The sequence below is a fragment of the Geotrypetes seraphini genome, chromosome 3 (genome assembly GCF_902459505.1).
Source record: "Geotrypetes seraphini chromosome 3, aGeoSer1.1, whole genome shotgun sequence".
Classification (NCBI taxonomy): Eukaryota; Metazoa; Chordata; class Amphibia; order Gymnophiona; family Dermophiidae; genus Geotrypetes; species Geotrypetes seraphini.
Window position 1 is genome coordinate 211179573 of NC_047086.1, and position 21714 is coordinate 211201286.

General features: G+C 42.5%; 1 protein-coding gene across 4 annotated transcripts in view; it reads right to left on the reverse strand.

Annotated features, from left to right (window-relative positions):
• Nucleotides 1–20429, reverse strand: part of MBD6 (methyl-CpG binding domain protein 6) — a 113823-nt gene extending 93394 nt beyond the window's left edge. The window contains exons 1-5 of one of the 4 annotated variants that reach the window (XM_033938091.1): nt 20316–20429; nt 19717–19789; nt 8548–8765; nt 3891–4024; nt 2763–2865 (exon numbers count right to left, since the gene is read on the reverse strand). In XM_033938091.1, coding sequence (XP_033793982.1) covers nt 2763–2865; nt 3891–4000 — 213 coding nt within the window. In that variant the 5' untranslated portion in view covers nt 4001–4024; nt 8548–8765; nt 19717–19789; nt 20316–20429. Of the gene's footprint in view, nt 1–2762; nt 2866–3890; nt 4025–8547; nt 8766–19716; nt 20209–20315 lie in introns of those variants that run through there. The other 3 variants (XM_033938092.1, XM_033938090.1, XM_033938094.1) reach the window with 3 other exon arrangements.
• Nucleotides 20430–21714: the final 1285 nt, after the last annotated feature.

Here is a 21714-nt window from a genome sequence, read left to right on the forward strand (position 1 = left end):
ACTGGGGGGTTTCCCTGTTTTCTATCCCCTGCTTTAGCTCAGTCTTGTGAGGGACAGTCCTAAATAAGGAGCAATGAACCAGAGTTTTCTGAAACTCCTGGGAGTGTGGGCTTTAAGACCGGTCATAAAAGAAGCACTAATCAAAACTCGACGTCAGTAAAAACATATCGACTGACTTTAGCTTAAAAATAAAAAAACCAAAGGAAGGAAAGGGAAGGGAAGGAAGGAAGGAAGACATACAAACATATATGTCAATGTTCCCTCTAAGGTGTGCGGCTGCACACCTTTTAGCAGGGGCTATGCAGCCGTTCAGCCCCACCGCACAGCCAATGGAGTCAGGACCAGCATCCCTCAGGTATCACTCTTCCATCTTGTGCCACTGCTGCTGCTTTTCTGAAGCAGCAGCAGCAAACTGAAACAAACAGACTGCGGAACCTTCTCATATGTACTCTGCGGCTACCAGTCCGCTCTCTCCGATGTAATTTCTTCTTCTGGGGCAAAGCCAGCAGCCGTGGATATGTAAGGAAAGGTCAGTTTATTTCATTTTGCCATTGCTGCTTCAGGAAAGCAGCAGCAACAGCGGTGGGAATGCTAGAGAACAAATGCTGGTAGATGTACGTTGGGTGGGAGAGAGGAGGGGTAGAAACTGATGGAAATAGTTTGGGGTGGAGGAAGAGAGAGAGAGAAGGTAGATTTTGTTTAGAACTGGGAAGACAGATTCTAGATAGAACAGGGGAGAGAGAGGGCAGATGTTGGGGGTGAGCTACAGAGAGGAGGGAGATGATGGAACTGGGGAAGTGAAAGGGGAGATGCTGGATGGAAGGTGACAGGGGAAGGTAAGGAGGAGAAAGAGAGCAGATATTGTACGGAAGGGGAGAGATACAAAGAGGATGGAAATATTAATGGAAGGGAGAGAGAAGAGATGCTGTATAGAAGGAGGGAGACCAAAGCCTGGATTGAAAAGGGGAGAGACAGCAGGGAGATGATGAAAGGGCGAAGTGAAAGGGGAGAGAGGGGGCAGATTGTATGAAAGGGGGAAGAGACAGAGGACGGAGATACTGATTGAAAGAGAGAGAGATTGTGGAGACTCAGCAGATGCTAGATGGAAGAAAAATGAGGGTGGAGGGGGAGAAACAGAAAGAAGGGAGGTAATGATGGAAAGGGAAAGAAAGGGCAGATATAGAGTGAAAACACAGTATAGAAGGAGGAGAGAAAGAAGGCAGAGGTAATGAAAGACTGGGAATAAGGGTAAGTAAAATAGGAGAGACAGGGTGAGGGAAAGAGATGGAAAGCTACTGGTAGACTATAAAAAAGAGGAAACTTGAAGACTAGATAGTAAAAAAGAGTTAAATCTGGACTTAAGAGGTAGAAAAATAAATTGAAGGAAGTCAAAAGGAAAAGGAGGAGAGAAAAATCCTTGAAAGAGACTTAAGACGGAGAAAAGCAGAAACCAGAGAAGTGAATGGCCAGAACAAAAGGTAGAAAAAAATAATTTTATTTTTAATTCAGGATAAAGTAATGTGGTACCCGAGTTTATAAAGGTTTATAAATATACGTTAAATAGAAAATAGAATTAAGATAATATCTTTTCATTGAACACTAAGGACAGAGTTCATATACCATATTTTCACTCATATACCGCGCACCCGTGTAAAACGTGCACACGGGTATAGTGCGCGGGAAACTGTAATTTATGTAAAGAAATTTTTATATACCGCACACACCCGTATACCGCGCATGCCGCCCCGACTCTCCCGTCGCCGCCCTCTCCTTTCGCCCGCCCCAAGTCTCCTCTGGCCGCCCCGACTCTCCTCTCCCCCTTGAAGTCCTGTCCCCACCCTGAAAGCCTGATGCACCCCCCCCGCAGGACCGCTCGCACCCCCACCCCGAAGGACCGCTCGCACTCGCACCCACACCCCCACCCCGAAGGACCGCTCGCACCCCCACAGCCTCCCCACCCCCCCATCATGGAGAAGCTGCCTACCGTTATCCTGCTACTTCCTCTTCCGGAGGTCCCGCCCTTTCTCTGACGCCAATAGTTTTGGCTGACACCTAACTTTTCTAAATAATTTTCTCATCTCTGATTGAGATGCCCTCCCTTTTAAGGTAGCAAGCATTCTTTCCACAAGATCCCCATCCTAATGTTTGCCACTCCCCATTTACCTTTCTTTTTTTTATTAATTTGATTTCAATGTATTTTAAACAACCTTTCCCTCCCCAACTTCCCTTTTGTTCCATGTACGTTAATGTGAATTTGTCTAGTATTTTTAATATTTGATAAAATATTGCTTTTATTTACCTATTTTAATTGTTTTCTACAATCTTTTTATATTGTACACCATTTAGACACTTGTTTTGATAGACGGTATATCAAAAATAAAGAAACTTGAACTTGATCTCCAGCCATGGATTACCCAAGAAGTGGAAGCAAGGCCCAGAAATTGAACCTAAGCTATCCAAATGGCATCACAGCAGTCATAAGGCCAGTTTTTAAGGATGCAGAATATGATCTCTAGTGAAGCAATGCAGAAAGAATAACTGAGCAAAAGTGTCAGCCTAATTGGAAATAAATTTTGCTAGAAAGAAGAACAGTGTTTTTGTTAAGGAGGGTATGGCTTATTTGATACCAGAAACGGTAATAAAAAATGGGGAGGTAAGGAAAGGGAAAGGCCAGTTTCTTCTAAAGAACAGTCTATCCTGCATTGTTACTAGGCTTAGAAACAGAGGGATCTGTCAGTACAATGAGAAAAGGCCTTTGTTACCTTGTGCACCTTAAGTGGACATTCCAGACCACACTTGCAGGTTCCGTCAGTCAGCAGATATGTCCTGATCTGATCAAATGAAGCAAGTGTCGTACCACTGGGACTAATGGCAGAAGAGACAATGAGTCAGTTTATGATAGTACTCATAATTCTCACTACATTACTAAATTTAAATCTGATCTACCTCAGTTCAAAAACTCCTTGCCAGAAGGATCCTCAGTACTGGGTTATTTGAAAACAACTAGGCTTAAGATACATTTTGTGGGGGGGGGATAGGGGGTGGGGGGGGAAGCTCTCTGGTTTGTAAAGAGGCAGACTCAGACCACCAGCATTTCACCAGCTTGCAAAGATATCACTGTGCAAAAAGCGTGAATGCAAAACTTTCTAGGGTCTAAAGACGGAGAAAGCGAAAATACTTTAATCTTCCATCTCAAACTAGAAACTATTGAGTACTATACAGCTCCCCCTCCCAATTCGCAGTTTCCCTACTCGCGAATTCAGTTATTCGCAATTTTTTATTTTCTTCTTTTTGTAGGCTGCCTGAACCTCCCCAGACCTTACCTGGTGGTCTAGCGGTGAAACGGAGCAATCTTCCTATGCTCCTGCCCCGTGCAGAGCCGTCATCAAAATGGCTGCCATGAGTTCCTGTTGTAGTCGTGAGATTACAAAGGGAACTCACGGCAGCCATTTTGATGACGGCTCTGCACGGGGCAGGAGCATAGGAAGATCGCTCCTGTCCTGCGTCACCACTAGACAACCAGGTTAGGTTGGGGACGCAGGAGGGAGGCGAGGGTGGGTCAGGGCCAGCCCAAAAAATTATTTGCGGGCCAGCTCTGCCCCTAACCCCCGCGAATATTGAGGGTCTGCTGTATTCTGCAGCTCAGTTCATTGGTTAAATAATTTTCTTAACACTCAACATTACTGCACAAAACAAAATAAATGGCCAAAGCTCAGGATCTGTTTCTTTCAGTAATGGAGATCCAACAATTTACTGATCCCATCTCATTGCAAATACAGGAGCATATGCAGAGGCTTATATTAGTATATAGAGTAAATGCAGTGGAAGAAATCGATTTCCAAAGTATTCAAAAGAGTAAAAAAAACCAAATAGGTCTTTTAAAGTCCTACCTTAAATAAATCACTGTGCCACGCTGAACTTTCCGCTGCCACCCCACTGGCACCTGGATCTCAGGATTTCCGTCTCTATCTGCTCCTCCACTTTCACTGCCTCCATTCATTTTGCTCTCTCTTCTCTCTTGTACCTGACCAAGCAAATGGTCCAATTAATTTACTTTCTTTTCTAAGACAGGGAATGAGGGAGCGTGTTGTTCTTATAGAACTAAACTCTATCCTGCCTACACAAGGCAGCCTGTTCTCTCTCTCACCACACCATGTGAGAATATACATAATCTCTAGAAGTGGTGATCCAGCATTACAGAAAACAGACATGCATGTAAATATATATATTTATTCCCATATAAACACACATTTACTAAACAGCTAAAGACTGCAATTATAAAAATAAACACAGCCTACGGGATAGCCAGATCCAGCAATAAGACTATGGGCTTCCAGAATCCCAGGACATTTAGTTTATTTTATGAACTTTTATATACCATTTTCCTACAAAATACAGAACACGGAGACAGATAGAGGCCATATGCTTTCATTTGGGTTTCAGTTGGGTACTTATGACCTGGACTGACCACTGTTGAAAGCAGTGGATGGACGGACTGGGCTGACCCAGTATGGCTATTCTTATGTTTTTATATAGCCCATTCAGTCTGCCCATCTTTACCATCTACTGTCCCTTTCTCTCCCTCAAACATCCTATGTACTTGTCCCATGCTTTCTTGAATTCAGATATCACCCTCATTTCCACCATCTCCAGTGAGAGGCTCTTCCACATGTCCACAACCCTTTCTGTAAAGAAATATTTTTTCTTAGGTTATCCTGAAGTGTGTTCCTTTACATCTACATCCCATATTCAAGAAAGCGTGGCATAGGCACGTGGGATCTCTTAAGAGAGAGGAAGAGATAATGGTTACTGCAGATGGGCAGACTGGATGGGCCATTTGGCTTTTATCTGCCATCATGTTTCTTTATCTCCTCGTTACAGGGTCTCATTTCCATTGTCATGCTCACTTCTGTGTATTTATACTTGAACATATTTAAATGTATCCATCATATTACCCCATTCCCGCCTTTGCTTGGGCAGGGGAACATCCCAGATCAAGACCTTCCTCAAGGTTTCTGATTCCATCTGTAGTATTGAAGGGTTCTTTGGGATTAGAGCAATCTCCTCCAGGGCTAACTCAGGGTACTATGGTACCCTGAACCAATTGTTGGATTGGTGCTTCCTTCCCTTTTGCAATCTGGTCGCTCTCATATGAACATAATAGCAGCCTACTGGGTCAGAACAATGTCCATCTAGCTCAGTAGCCCATCTTCATAGTGATCAATCCAGGTCACTAGTACCTGGCAAAACACCCCCAAATAATAGTCACATTCCATGCTACCGATCCAGGACAAGCAGTGGCTTCCCCCATGTCTGTCTCAACAACAGACTATGGACTTTTCCTCCAAGAAATTGTCCAAACCTTTCTTAAAATAAGCAACGTTAACTGCTCTTACCACAACCTCTGGCAAAGTGCTCCAGAACTTAACTATTCTCTGAATGAAAAAATATTTCTTGCTATTGGTTTTAAAAATATTTCCCTATAACTTCATCGTGTCCCCTAGTCAACCCCCAAACAACCTGATCCATTTATACCCATTCTACACCACTCGGGATTTTGTAGACTTCAATAATATTTCCCGCCACTCTCCCCTCCCCCAAACGTGATCCAGTATCTTCCCCCTTTCTCTCAAGTCTCCTCCCTCCTGCTGATCAGGTGAGGTGCTGGCTCAGAGTGTTGATGATAAAGGGTGCCAAAATACTAATCTGGAATAAACTGGTGGTTTACATTCAAGTACTGGTACAGGGCAGAAGTGACCCCTCCTCCCTTCCCTGGTGTCCTGTCTGCTGGCTCTGCAGCCAAACAGACAGACAATCTGCCCCCACTTCCCATACTCACTATTTTATTTATTCCATAAATTATTATAATTTATAATTATTTATGGAATAAATAAAATAGTGAGTATGGGCAGCCAATGATGAAGTGCCACGTAATTCTTCCCGCAGGTATGAAGTAACATAGCAATGGAATGATGGGGCTGAGGCTTTCTCATAAGTCTACTAGCTGATAAGATTCTTTAATATCCAGTTCCATATGATGACATACGAGTGATAGGACTGGAAATAGACGGACATTAAAATTATTGCCATAGATTTTTGGGCTACATCCATCTTTGGCATTAACTTTTAACATTCAACTTTCTTCCATTTTTCTGATTCCTTTTCAATCTGTTTACTTTTCCATGTCTTCCCCTCCTCTCATCTCCAAGTGCACCATCTCCTCCCTCTCTCTGCCCTTCCCCTTCCCTCTCCATCTTTCTTCTCAGAGAGGTCTGGCATCTTTTTCCCCTTTTCCTTCCCAATCAGAATTGCACTCCAGGTCATGAGCAGCATGAATGAAGTAAACATGCTGCTTTCGGTGGCTCCAGAAGTTTTCCCTCTGCTACAGCTTCTGTCTCCATGGTAGATGGCAAAGTTCAGTTGTGGATTAGGAATTGGTAATCGGTCATCAGTTCTTTTCTTTTCCTTTTCTTTCTTAGCTGTATTTAGCACATTCAAGGGGAAGGGTGGAGTTGGGGAGTAATTTTACAAGATATGTTATAATATGGTATATAACATGTGTATATTCTATTTTAGTTGAAAAAGTGATGATGGGTGGATGGGTGGGTGGGGTTATTACACTATTAGATTTTAGGTATTAGATATTATAGTGCTATATTGGAATTACTTGTATGATGTATTTTTTTGCACTTGTCGTTTTGATTTGAAAATGAATAAAGAATTTAAAAAAAAAAAAAAAGGAATTGGTAATCAGATAGAAAACAGAGGGTAGGGTTAAATGGTCATTTTTCTCAATGGAGAAGAGTAAACAGTGGAGTATCGCAGGGATCTGTACTGGGACCAGTGCTTATTTAACTTATTTATAAAATGATCTGGAAATTGGAGCGACAAGTGAGGTGATTAAATTTGCAGATGACACTAAACTGTTCAAAGTTGTTAAAACACATGCAGATTGTGAAAAATTGCAGGCAGACCTTAGGAAATTGGAAGACTGGGTATCCAAGTGACGGATGAAATTTAAGGTGGATAAGTGCAAAGTGATGCACATTGGGAAGAATAACCCAAATCACAGTTACCGGATGCTAGGGTCCATCTTGGAGGTTAGCGCCCAAGAAAAGGATCTGGATGTTATTGTAGATAATACGATTAAACCTTCCGCCTAACGTGTGGCGGCAGCCAAAAAAGCAAACAAGATACTAGGAATTATTTAAAAAGGGATGGTTAACAAGACTAAGAAAGTTATAATGCCTATGTATCGCTCCATGGTACGACCTCGCCTGGAATATTGCGTTCAATTCTGGTTTCCTTATTTCAAGAAAGATATAGCGACACTAGAAAAGGTTCAAAGAAGAGCGACCAAGATGATAAAGGGGATGGAACTTCTCTCATATGAGGAAAGATTGAAAAAGTTAGGGCTCTTCAGCTTGGAAAAAAGATGGCTGAGGGGAGATATCATTGAAGTCTACAAAATCCTGAATGGAGTAGAATGAGTACAAGTGGATCGATTTTTCACTCCATCAAAAATTACAAAGGCTAGGGGACACTCGAAGTTACAGGGAAATACTTTTAAAACCAATAGGAGGAAATATTTTTTCACTCACAGAATAGTTAAGCTCTGGAACGCGTTGCCAGAAGTTGTGGCAAGAGCAGATAGCATAGCTGGTTTTAAGAAGGGTTTGGACAATTTCCTGGAGGAAAAGTCCATAGTCTTGTTATTGAGAAAGACATGGGGCAAGCCATTGCTTGCCCTGGATCGGTAGCATAGAATTTTGCTACTCTTTGGGTTTTGGCCAGGTACTAGGGACCTGGATTGGTCACCATGAGAAATGGGCTACTGGGCTTGATGGACCTTTAGTCTGACCCAGTAAGGTTGTTCTTATATTCTTAGGAAGCTGTAGCAGAGGGAAAGCTTCTGGTATCGCAGAAGGCAGTGTGTTTACTTCATTCATGCCGCCCGTGGCCCAAAGAGTGCAGGACTGCAGCACTGGAAACAAAAAGTGATGGATCTTGGTTTTTTTTTTTTTTGGGGGGGGGATATGATATTCTGCACAGGCTCCGCAGGCCACCAACAGCTCACAGGTCTTGCATTGAAGACCACTGCCCTATGATACAGGTGATGCATTTTGGGCCATGAATACACATTAAAGGAGCATGCAGAGAGATGTGGGAGGGGAGGAAAGAAGAGTTGAAGAGCAAGATAGACCAGCCATTGGCAGGCATTTCAGATGGCTGATAATCTCAAAACACCAACTACATTTATTTGAGGTTAACTAACATTTTGGGATTAATGCAGACTTAAACAATATTCTGTAAGCTGTTTTAACATTAATGAGCTGCTTTGCAAGCATCTACATGAGAATGCAACATAACCTAGCAAATAAAAAACATTACCACAGAAATGGTAACAGTAATGTTAATGTGTTTTACCATTGATGCAAGTGCGATACATAAGTTAATAAACATATCATACACACACACACATGCATATATCTAAATAAAATAATGCAATTTCAAACTATCTTGCATGGAGGTGGTATGTTCATGTACCTGTTCATTTCTGCACACTTGTCTGCATTAAGTCTGTAAGGGAGCCTCCTCAGTAGTATACATGATCCAAGCACCTCTTCAGAGAAACACTGCAAGAACTGTGAACTCTTCCCAGACAGCAGAGAAGGGAGGTGGGAAGGAAAGTGTCTTAATTATCCTCTTGCCCCACCAGGATCTTCAGCCCCTTAGGACAAATTAAAGGGACACTTCGTCTCATACTTCAAAAAACAAACAAACAAAAAAAGTTTAAGAAAGATATATTTTCTTATGATTGGCTCACACATTGGTAGGCTTGACGGTTACATTCCATAGGAAATTATAAAAGTTTTAGAAAAGCAGAAAACAAAATGTAAAAAAAAAATAAATATAGATGCTTACGGGAGACAATCATGTGCTATCCCACATATTCGATATGATCATCTCAAACCCTTGGATTTTTGCAGAAAAAAACAAAACAGGCCAATGGTTTTCATTCTCAGTTGAAAGCATCCAATGGACCAGATTCAGGATATCCTTAATGAATAGGTGAGATAGATCTGCCTGCACACCACCCCCACTTTGTGCAAACCTCTCACAAATATTCATTAGGGACAGCCTGAAAACCTGACCAGCTGTCAGCTCTTGAGGACTGTAGGCTCAAGGCCCATCTAGCTTCTGTCTATGCTCCCTCTGTGCTACAATATCAGACTCCACCTGATATCCAGCTTTACTCTTTGCTTCCCCACTGCCGTTACAGATCATGTGTGCCCATTCCCAGATTTCCTTGAATTCTGATACCGACTCCACCAATTCCATGCGATCACCACCCCATCTATAAATGAATACCTGAAATGCTTCACCTGTAGCCCTTATTCTAGACTGGCGGTAATATAAAAAAACAAGGAACAAAGGGAATGGCTAAAGAGGCACTCTGGACTGAGTGAAGCAAACCGCCTGGCTCCCACTTCCTTTCTTGCAAAATTGTATTTGATAGCTGCTTGCTTCAATTGGTGATCATGTTGGGGGTTTTTACAGGCTTACTTTTCAGCCACTTTAAGAAGCTTCTTCCAAAGTAAAATTAAGAGTGAAGGCGATGTAGCAGAAATGTGCAGGAGAAAAAATTTCCACAAACCTGCACATTCACGCTAAACTGCAGTCTTTTTGATTAATTATGAGCTGAATCAGAAGTCACAGACCTGAAGAAATCAGGAAAAACCAAATGAGGCGGACTGAGAAGGGCCGCAGTCACACAGCCTGAGAGGCGAGGGCAAAAACACTGGGGAAAACCCGTACCACAGTCAGACATTCCATAGGGGAAGGCTTAGATGCTAGACATTATGGTTATTCATCTCAGACTACTAGAACATACCAAGCGAAAAGAACATGCAGGAGCAAAGCCAGCCCTCCCTCAAAGACTCAAGATGCCCCTGGGTGGTCTCAAGTGTCACTATTAAAAAACACACATAAAAATACAAACCACCACCACCAAAGGGCCATGCAGCCTTTCATTTCTATGTCTCCCCTTCATATTTGGCTCAGGTCAGTAGTGACCAAAAGTTATTACCATATGAAAGCTGCTCAGTGGCCATAAAGTAATGAGCTGGTGGTCTCACTCCTCTTTCCAGCAAACAGATGTCCATAGCCCAGACAACTACTACACTAATTTCTCACTAGTTTGCTTCATTTTCTGCAGACCTAATGAAGACTGAACAGACATGAAGCCCTCCTGCCTTTACAGACATCTCCTTGAGTGAGAGAGCTTACACTACTGCTGCCTGCGCTGGTGTTTGTGCATGTGCCGTCTATGCTGTTCCTGTTCTGTGGTGTGTATGTGAAGGAAGCTTGCACTGCTGCATGTGCTGTACCTGTTCTGTGAAAAAAAGAGGACTCTGGTTTTCGGTGCAACCAATCCAGCACCTTTTCACTGCACTGTAATATTGTCTCCAATCCTCCCAATAAAAAACTAAACAGAAAATTCTGATATAGATACATTTCTCCCCCTCTCTGTAACCTCTCAAAAAAATCTGCATTCAGAATTGCTAATATGTTCTACCAGGTAATTGGCCTTTCACAATTTTCATAGAAAGCAAACTGAGAAAAATACAGTTTCAGAAAGACGTGCGAGATGACCAATTTTCCTGGAATGTAGGATAAGAAGTATAAAATCTGTATAAACTATACCAAATAAGGATAGAAAAAAAAACATAGAATATGGTGATAGATAAAGGCCAAACTAGAGTTGGCCCTAATACATCTTCGGCTTGCCTTTACTCTACAGTAGATATGAATCCTCTGTTTAGGGTTACTAAATGGCTGCAGCTCATGGAGGACCGATCGAGCCAGTCCAGGTTTTACTTCCAATGACAAGTAAAACCTGGACTAGCTCAATCTGTCTCCATGAGCTGCAGCCCTCTGGTAACAGCACCTGTGCATATCTAAAGCTTTCTGGAAATCTGTTAAAGGGAAAAGGGTTAGTCATATTTGATATACTGACTTTCTGAAGTACAACCAAAGTAGTTTACATTTATTACATGCAGATACTTTCTTTAACCCTAGTAGGCTCATAATCTTGAGTTTTGTAGCTGGGGTAGCGACTCATTTTGATCACCATCAGCTCCCCTAAGGAGCTGCCCTGTGTATCCACCACTCTGCCTATACATAAGCTTGGATTAATGAGATAGAGCCAACACCGATTTAGTCAAGAGAAATCTTTCTTCGTCAATCTACTACTTTTCTTTGAAGGGGGTGGATAAAGGGGAGTCGGTCAATATTGTGTATTTGGATTCATAAAAGGCATTTGACAAAGTACCTCATGAAAGGCTCCTAAGGAAATTGGAGTAATGGAAAAGGAGGTAATGTCCTATTATGAATTAAGAACTGGTTAAAATACAGAAAAGAGAGAATAGGGTAAGTGGTCAGTATTCTCAACGGAGAAGGGTAGATAGTGGGGCTCCCCAAGGGTCTGTACTGGAACTGCTGCTTTTTTTAACATATTTATAAACGATCTAGAGATGGGAATAATTACTGGGGATAATTAAATTAGCTGATGACACAGTTATTCGAAAGTATTAAATCACGAGAGGATTGTAAAAAATTGCAAGAGGACCTTGTGAGAGTGGGAGACTGGACATCAAAATGGCAGATAATGTTTAAAATGATGCATGTGGAAAAGAGGAACTCGAACATGATGTAAGATTCCATATTAGGAGTCACTGCCCAAGAAAAGGATCTAGGTGTCAATGTTGATGATATGTTGAAACCCTCTGCTCAATGTGCAGCAGCTGCTAAGAAAGGAAATATAATATTAGGAATTATTAGGAAATTATTAGGAAAGTATGTCACTGGTCGTATCGAGGGAGAAGATGATATTTTCCTTCTTAAAGGACCCTCCGCCACAAGAGGACACCTGCTGAAAATAAAGGGCGGGAAGTTTCATGGCGACACCAGGAAATACTTCTTCACCGAAAAAGTGGTTGACAGCTGGAACAAGCTCCCAGTGCAGGTGATCGAGGCCAGCAGCGTGTCGGATTTTAAGAACAGATGGGATGCTCATGTCGGATCTCTAGGAGGGAAAGGTCATCAGAGAGTGATTAAATAGGGGGGGGGGGTCAGCGGTGTGGGCAGACTCGATGGGCCTCGGCCTTTTTCTGCCGTCACTTTCTATGTTTCTATGTTTCTATGGAATGGAGAAGAAAAATTAGAACATTATAATATCTTTGTTTTGTTCCTTGATGGAACCACACACACACATTGATACAGATTGTAGTCAACTTTTATTCAGCTCTACTTCTTACTTGCATTTTAGGAAATTGTTGAAGACGTATGTGAAGTTTTTGGATGATTGATTTTTGTATTTTGCTGTAAATGTTCAGTTTTCTTAGTTTGTTAATCACATAGAATTGCAAGGTACTGCAGTTATCAAAAGACTTTTTATGTTATGTTACTATGTGCAATTCTGGTTACCGTATCTCAAAAAAAAGATACAGTAGACAAGTTACAGAAAAGGGTGACAAAAATTATAAACGGGATGGGATGGCTTCCCTATGAGTAAAGACTAAAGCAGCTAGAGCTCTTCAGACTGGAGAAGAGACGGCTCAAGGGAGATATAATAGAGGTCTAGAAAATACCAAGTGGAGTAAAACAGGTAGATGTGGATTACTTGTTTACCCCTCCTTTTATGAACGCGTAGCACGGGTTTTAGCGCTGGCAGCGGCGGTAGCTGCTCCGACGCTCATAGGAATTCTATGAGCGTTGGAGCAGTTACTGCCACTGCCGGCGCTAAAACCCGTGTTATGCGTTCATAAAAGAGGGTGTTAATCTTTCCCAAAAAACTAGAACTAGGAAGCATGCAATGAAGCCACTAAGTAGTAGATTTAAAACAAACTGAAGAAAATATTTCATTGCGCAATGTGTAATTAAACTCTGGAATTCATTGTCAGAGATTGTGGTGAAAGCAGTTAGCTTAGCAGGGTTTAAAAAAAGGTTTGGATATTTTCCTAAAATAAAAGTCCATAAGTCATTATTAAACTAAACTAAAACTTAATTTATTAAGATGGACTTGGGGAAATCCACAGCTTATTTATAGGATAAGAAGTAAACAAAATCTGTTTTACTCTTTGGGGATCTTGCCAGGTACTTGTGACCTGGTTGGCCATTGTTGGAAACAGGATACTGAGCTTGATGGACCTTTGGTCTGTCCCAGTATGGCAATTTTTGTGTTTTTATGCCTAATGTTATTCCTGAATCTACTCCTGGGAGTCTCATATTATGACATTTTATTCCAGAGCTTCCTTATTTGTATCCTGGAGGTATGTTATTTCCTACCTATCAAACATCTCCTCTGGGAGATACACATTTGGATAGATTCTCAAAGGATCAAGTGTTTTGAGTCTAGTTGCACAACTACCAGAATTATTCTTGTATTTTAAATCCCTGCTATTGTCTCTCCCCAACTTAACTGAAGCCACAGTCCTAGGCCAGGATATTTGTAATCATGAGTCCTAAATCCAGTCATCAACAATGACTATAGGGTTGGTGTAGTTACTATGCATTAGAGCTTAGCATTCAGTTGCCTAATAAAGGTAACACAAAAATGCTGCTTCCCAATGCTGTGAGCAAATAGTAAGCAAACAGCACAACAAATATGCAGTAGCAAGGGAAAGCCCACCAGACATGTGTACATTACATAGGTCTGTGTAACGGAAACTGTGTCTTGGGCACAAAAAATTATATTGGCACTTGTCAGATTGCATGCACACACATCTGCTCAAATGCCATTCAGTGTGTAAGATCCCAGTACTCATGCAGAAAATAGCATTCCAGCACTTGTGTAGATGCTTGTGTTTTTAATCTGATAAATGCTAATACCCATTTGTCAACAGTCCAGTACTTCACTCTTTTTTTTTTTTCCACAAGCCTACCCTCTGTCTTTTTAACAATACTCTTCATGGAAGACAGAAACTAGTTGTGGATTAATATGCTTGCAAAAGTACAGGGAAGAAACAGTCATGAAATCCTCACTAATGCTACCACAGAAGAATAAGCTGAGCCTTTACACTTCCTTAGATCTCGCATTAAAGCTCCAGTGTTACGCTCAACCTTATTATCTTCTGCGTAGATTCTCTATGCATGGGAATCAGTTTAATATTCCAGCTTGGCACCAATTCTGTTTGCTCTTTTCTAAATATGTAAAGTCAAACTGTCTATTAGACAACTGTCCACCTAATATTATGAAAACTGCTCATCTTTCCTTTAAAGCTGACTTATTTAAGAGGATCACTTCACAACTGAACAACGGTATATTTCCGGATGACCTTAGGTCATATTCTCATCACTCCTATTATAAAAAATTCCAAGGAGTCTATTGTGCTTATAGCTAATTACACACCAATTGCCAATATCCCTTTTTTGGTGAAATTGATGGAAGAGTTAGTTAACAACGACTTTGTGAATTATTTAGAGAAATTTAATCTCTTACATGACCATCAATCCAGTTTCCGAGCAGGCTTTAGTACTGAAACGGTTCTCGCTTCTATGACAAATTATCTTTACCATTTATGTGCACTGATCCTCCAACTTGACTTGAGTAGTGCTTTTGATCTGGTGGATCACGACATTCTGCTCAGATGTTTTGATTCAATTGGACTCTCTGGAAATGTACTAACTTGGTTTCAAGGTTTCCTAAAGAAAAGATTGTACCAGGTGTATAGTGATGATAACTATTCTTCATCCTGAAGTAATCCATGGGGAGTTCCACAGGGTTTGCCACTGTCGCCCTCACTTTTTAACATCTATCTTGCTCCTTTAGGAAATCTATTATCTACCTTAAACCTGAAATTCTATATTTCTGCAGATATCACTATTATCATTCCCATCATTTCACTTTCCACTGAGACAAAAAAACCTTCTTTCATCTGTTCTTACCCAGATTGAACAATGGACAATTGCGTTCAGACTAAAACTGAATTCCGAATAGACAAAAATATTTCTGTCCAGTCCAAATGATAAAATAAAAAAAAACGTATTACAACTTAATGGACAGGATTATTTTATAAATGCTTCTATTAAAATACTGGGAGTCACTTTGGACCGTCATTTAACCTTTGACGAACACATCGATTCATTGGTTAAAAAATGTTTCTTTGTAGTGTGAAAGCTTCACAACATTAGAAAATACTTTGATCCAGCATCTTTTAAACTACTGGTCCAGTCTCTTATCTAATCCCCTCTTCTACGAAACTGCGCTAGCAGTTTCTAGCACAGAGAGCCGCGCTGAATGACCCATTCTGCTCCCGACGCTCATAGGAACTCTATGAGCATCGAAAGCAGCGCGGGCCATTCAGCGTGGCTCCCTGCGCTAGAAACTGCTAGCGGTTTTGTAGAAGAGGGGGGGTTAGTATCCTTGATTGTTGTAACATAATATATATCTGGGATCCTATAAAAGAAACATCAAAAAACTGAGCATTATTCAGAACTCAGCCGTCCCCTCATCGTTGGACTGAAAAAAAACAGATCACATCAGTCCATACTATAAACTATTGCACTGGTTGCTGGTGGAGGCAAGAATTATTTTTAAATTCACTTGCATTTGTTTCAAAACCTTATCTGGCTTGGCCCCTAATTATCTCTTCTCTCACTTTGAGCTGGCTCATACTACCAAATGTACTCGTAGTCCTCATTTACAGTCAAACCTGGGTTTGCGAGTAATGCGTTTTGCGAGTGTTTTGTAAGACGAGCAAAACACTCAAGCAAACTTTAACTCGCAAAACGAGCATCGACTCGATTAGCGAGTGAGTCCACCCCAAGAACTAGCTTCCCTTCCCTTGCGGCCCACCTCCAAACCCTTACTTCCAGCAGACACCGGATGAGAGGAGAAGGAGGCTGGCAGCAGAGAGCAGTAGCACCCGGAACAGGAAGTACTCCTGCAGGGTCGGGTCGCAAATGTTTAAGAACTATAGGGTGAAGCTGGGGGGGCCGGGGGAGTAAAGGGCACCTCCATGCTATCGGCCTCACTTGGCAGCAGGGCCGCAGGGCTGCTCTTCGAGTCTTTCAGCTGCAGCATGCCAGCTGCAATTCGGAGCTCCCCTCCCACCACACTGCGACTGTTTACAACCACCTCTTCCGGCCTCTCTCCCATTGGCACATGTCATGAACGTGGTGCGTCGGGCTGGCTTCTCCACACAACACGTTAACCGGACGTTGGAGAGAAGCATGGGAGCTTCCCCCGCTGCCAGATTGGAGCGCTTCTCCTGACGTCACCCTGGTGATGGTAGCCTGAAGATGAGAGAGCTTAAATGTGGAGGCAAGAAACCATCCGCCCACCGCACAAGCGCAGGCAGCTGCTGGGGGTAAGTGGTGGCTTACATTCTTTCCACAGTTGTGGGACAGCTTGGCACCAGAGCCAGGGAGGTGGGTTGGCAGGGAAAGAGGCGGGCTGGAGGTAGAGAAAGGCTTTCTTGAACAATAATGCACAGAGGGAGGAGGGAAAGCTGTTCGGGGGCCAGCAGCTGATGCTGTGTTCTCTGGTATGGGTGGATTAGATGCAGAAATCCGAGGTAGATACTGAAAGTTTGCAGGGGAGGGTGAGCTTTTATTTGCAACATAGGCCTGTTTTGGGGATGTGGAACGAATTGTCCGAGTTTCCATTACTTGCTATGGGGAAAGTTGCTTTGATATACGAGCACTTTGGATTACGAGCATGCTCCTGGAACGGATTATGCTCATAAACCAAGGTACCACTGTATTTGCATTTCCCACTTTGAAATCTTGTCATTACAAGAGATTCTTAGATAGGACACTGTCATTTCAGGATGGCAAAATGAATACTTGGCTAAACAAAACAATCTCAAAGGCTTTTTCCTATCAATCTTTTAGGAAATCAGTAAAGACTTATCTTCTTGACAAATTTGTCACTTCTTAATTTCTTTTTTTCTGTACCTCAGTTCTTGTTTTTTTTTATAATTTTCTGTTTTGCTGCTTGTACTTCACTGGTTGTCAGTTGCCTCTTTATTGTGAGCCACTTAGAACTTGTCATGGTATTGCGATATACAAAAATAAAGTTATTATTATTACATCTGCACAGAACAGATAACAGCTTCATCTTCAAAGGAAGAGGTGGTGGAAATACCCATGCCAGAAAAGATGAACTGGAACAAATCTCTGTGAACTTAGAAAATGTGAGGGCAAATTCACAAAATAAAGAGTAGCAGATCACCTGAACCAGATGGTATACACACAGAGTATCGATAGAACTAAAAATTAAATTGCAGGTCTATTATTTCTACAATTTGTGTGCTTATTATTTTTAGACAGATCTGGATGGGCTGGAATGGACTTCAAAAGTACCTCCAATATTGGTGAATAAACCCACTGCCAGGCAGAATCTTATGGTCTGTGCCCTGAACGCAGCAAGGGCAAATCAAGATCAAGTATGTATATGTCATATCAGAGGCTATGAGTTTATCTTGCTGGGCAGACTGGATGGACCATGCAGGTTTATCTGCTAACATCAACTATGTTACTATATTAGCATGGATTTAAAAGTGCTGCCCAAGACTTTGCACAATTAGCTCCTGCGCAAAACTTCTTTCTACAGAGGGCACACAAAAAAATGTGTGAAAAGCCAAGTTAAGATGTGCAAAACTTAGCATACTAGTTCATCAGCACATGTGTCTCTCTTCCCAAACTCTCTGGGGTGGAGGGAAGGGGGTGCTTATGTATGAATGCTGCCTTCACAGAATCTTCAGCCCTAGCCAACCTGGAGAGCAGAAAACCCGACACCTTCTGCATGGCAGCATACAGCACTACCATTGGGCCAGTTGCACATATTTTATTTTTAGAAATGAGAGCATGTGTGCTTTCTGCCTGCATTTCAAACAACTTACCTAGCAGTTGTGAACATTTTATCCACTTAGTCATCCAATCTTCAAATGTAAACTACTCTATTTTGAAGATCTGGCTGGTTGAGCGAGTGGACACTAAGGGCTCCTTTTACAAAGCCGCGCTAGGGCCTTAACATGCGGAATAGCGCACGCTAAATTGCCGCGCACGCTAGCCGCTACCGCCTCCTTTTGAGCAGGCGGTAGATTTTCAGCTAGTGCACACTATAGCGCGCGCTAATCCGGTACGTGCACTAAAACCACTTGTGCAGCTTTGTAAAAGGAGCCCTAAATGCAGGTATTTTTATCAGATATCTCATTGAAAATATATTGGTACCTCATTTAGCAGGGAGCTGTATGTTCTAATCCTCATCCAATATAATATGAAACTAAATGCACTTCCAGGCCATTTTATTCAGTTTAATGATTTTTAAAAAATGTAAAAACCGTATCCTTAAAAATAACTATCCCCCTTTTATAAAACCATGAAAGTGTTTTTTATCGTCGGAGCAACACATAGCATAGCATAGCATGCCGGTCGGTGCTAAAAATCGCTTTTAAGGTTTGGTAAAAGGGGGGGAGAGTATGTTTGTAAGACAGTCACAAATATCATGGAGCAAAGAGTTACCTGATCTCTGAATGCAGCAAATGAGTTAGTCATTTGGATTATAACAATTAACAGAAACTTATCATATCTACGGAATATAACCTGTGATTTTCTTATTACAGTATAAAGAAAAAAAAGGTGTGATCACAAAAATAATGAGCAGGTAATAAAATGTGGAGCTCATGCAGTGTTTTAAATGTTGAGAATTCAGAATCACCTTTTAATCATACGCTCTAATATTCCAATCTGCTGAATTTATACAACCCTAAAAAAATAAAGGACCAGAATGCTTTATATCTAGTCTTAATGGCTTGAGAATTTCAGCTTTACTCTTACCTTACTTTCCTATAATCCCTCCCTTTCCAATTTAACTGTCCTTGTTTTTGCTAGGAAAGGCCTGCCAAGAACCTGTTCTCTCTTTTGCTCTAGTGTAGAATATAACAGAAAACATCCTCAAAAAAAATACAAATGAAAACTAACATATAAAAAGCAAAATTATTTCTTAATGTTTTGGGTCCATTTTAACCTTTTTAAATACAACACACGTTTGTTAAACTGTGTCCTGTGGGAATTTGAAAGCTTCTCCTAGTGACAAAATAAATGGAAAACAGAAAGCACAATTTAGAAAATAGTGTTTCCTTGGAACATATACAACTCTTCTCTCTAGTTCCTGAAAGGAAACTCAGTTCCCGAACAACCCTCCCCCCTCCCTAATCTACAAGTCATTCATACTGTCAGACTGAAGCTCAACCAACTGAAATATCGGGAAATCACAAAAGCACCAGATGTTACAACCGGCCTGCACCAGCCCCAGAAAAATATGATCTTTGCAAAGCAGGCGATGCAGGGTTCTTCAGGAAAATCCTTGGTCTTCTACAGGGCTGGACAGATATCTTAAATTCCCACTCCCACCCCATTTTGTTGAGCTTACAAACAAAATAGAAAATAAAGCAACATCATAAACATGCCCTTCTTCTTTTATGAAAACTTGAACCCAGATCCCGAAATATACACACTGTTGTCACTGTGTGGATCTTACATAGAAAATTCAAATAAGAATGTCCAAGAGCTATCTTAACTAAAAAAAAACCCTAACAACATAAAACTAACCCTATGAGATTACAACAGAAAACGTATAACCCCCCCTACCCTCAAAGCCCCATTCCCCTGTGCCATACAAAAAATAAAATCTCATTGAAGACTCACCTTCGACAGCAGAAGCTTTAGATCACCCAGGAGTTGTCAAAAAAAGGAGTTTTCTGAGTTTTCCTGCTCCGTCCTAAATAACAAAGGGCAATTAAAGCTTTTATACTCTTTTTCTTTTTTATTGAAGCTCCGTCATTGTTGCTATATTTTCTTCCCTTTTTATTGCTGCCTCCCCTTCCCTTAAAAAAAGAAGAAGCAGCGGAGGAGGGGCAGCCCCCCTCCCCACACCAGTCCTGGGGGAGGGAGGGAGGGAGGGGGGGTACTCCGGCTCAGGCCCAGTTCAGCCTCCCCTCCCTGGGACTCACCAGACCCTTGCACATTGTGTGTGTTCCCTTGCACCAGAGCTCTGTGTAGCTAGGGGCTGCACAGAGGGAGCCCTTTCCTTGCACCAGGCCCTAGCAGGCTTTGGGGATCTCTTTCTTGATTCCCCTTCCCACTTTTTTCCGCTTTCCTCCTCCACCCCCCACTCCTCCTCCTTTTTTTTTTTTTTACTTTGGGAAGGTTTAATGCCAACCCCCTCTACAACAAAATTATCACGGAGTTTCCTCCCGCGCATGCGCGCTGGGAACAGAAGGGGGCAAACCCAGGGGATTCCGCACCCACAATGCACTGCGCGACACCCCCATCTACTCCTCCTTCTCCCTGCTGCTGTCCCGTCGGCGCGTTCTCTCAGAGCTTGAAGTGGGGGAAGGTTGGGAGACGTCGGATGTGACGTAGGACTGTGCGTGACCGACGGTACGTGAACGGCCGGAAGCAGGGGGGTCAGGTCTAGCCGAAAGGGAAGTGCGTACTTAGTGATCCGCTTTTGGGGTGCTTTTGTGTGGTTGAGTTCTCTTTTACAGTATCTCGTACATCAAAAGGTGTCTGGTGTTTCTTCGTCTTTTGGTGAAGATGTAAGGGCAAGGCTTGAACTACGAACTGTAGTTTTGGCCTTTTTGCAGAGAACAGCTAACTATGATATATGAGAGAGTTAGTTGTATTTCTATAGTTTCCAAACTTAGCACTCCAAAATGAAAATCGTAATTATTAGTAAAGACGTGTTTTTGGACTACCGTATTTAATACCTTACTATCTAATATTCCATAGCAAAGCAGGAGATGAATCCAGAGACTAGTGGGTATAGCTCACATCGACCAGCAGGTGGAGATAGAGAACTGATTAACAGTTGGCCTTAAAGCCTGGTGTTCCTTCTGTTGATTCAGTTTTGCTCTATCTCCCAGCAAGGTGGGAGCTATTCTTCTAGCTCCTGGTCTCTGCCTGCTGCAGGATAGATTGAAGGGTGTTCCGTTAGGATTCCTCTGTTGAGACTAGTTCTCTTCAGTAGGTGGGGGTGCCTGGCTGATTGGTGCCGGCTTTGGGAGGTACACCTGGGCCCTCCCAGGTCCCTGCTCCACCCTCCCCTCCGTTGGATAGAGGGGTTCCTTTTCAGGTGCAGGATATTGGCTGGCTTCTTCATTCCAGTATAAAAAAAAAAAAAAAAAATGGAGCCTTCCTGCTAGTACTGAGCCGGGCAGTGGTTAACTCGGCTTCCAGTACATTTACCAACGATTGCCTGGCTTCGGGGGTAAGCGGCGGACCGGGTGATGTTTTCTTTGCCTACCTCGAGTGTGGTCGCGTTTCCCGGGTGCCGGGCGTCTTGGGGGGCGGAGTCGTCTTTCGGCGGCGTTCGCCGCGTGTGTGAAAAAAAAAAAAAAAAACCGCGTCGGAGCTTTTTGGTCAGGCCGAGGGGGGATGGCTGCAGAGGCTGGTCAGATGTGTTCGCGCTGCGGGAAGCGCCGAACACGGTCGGGTCCTTGCTCTGCCGGATGCTTGGAAGCACCGGCAGACGACCCGTTTTTGGCGGCTTGTGAGGCGGCCATGTCCCGGGTACGGGAGTCTTGCGCAATGTCCCCGCCGCTCGGAGTCGATGCAGGGTTACTGCAGGACTCGGCCACGGATGGCAAGTGTGAGGCGGCGGGGGCAGAGGAGAGAGCGCTGGAGGCCGGCGCGGCCCCTCCC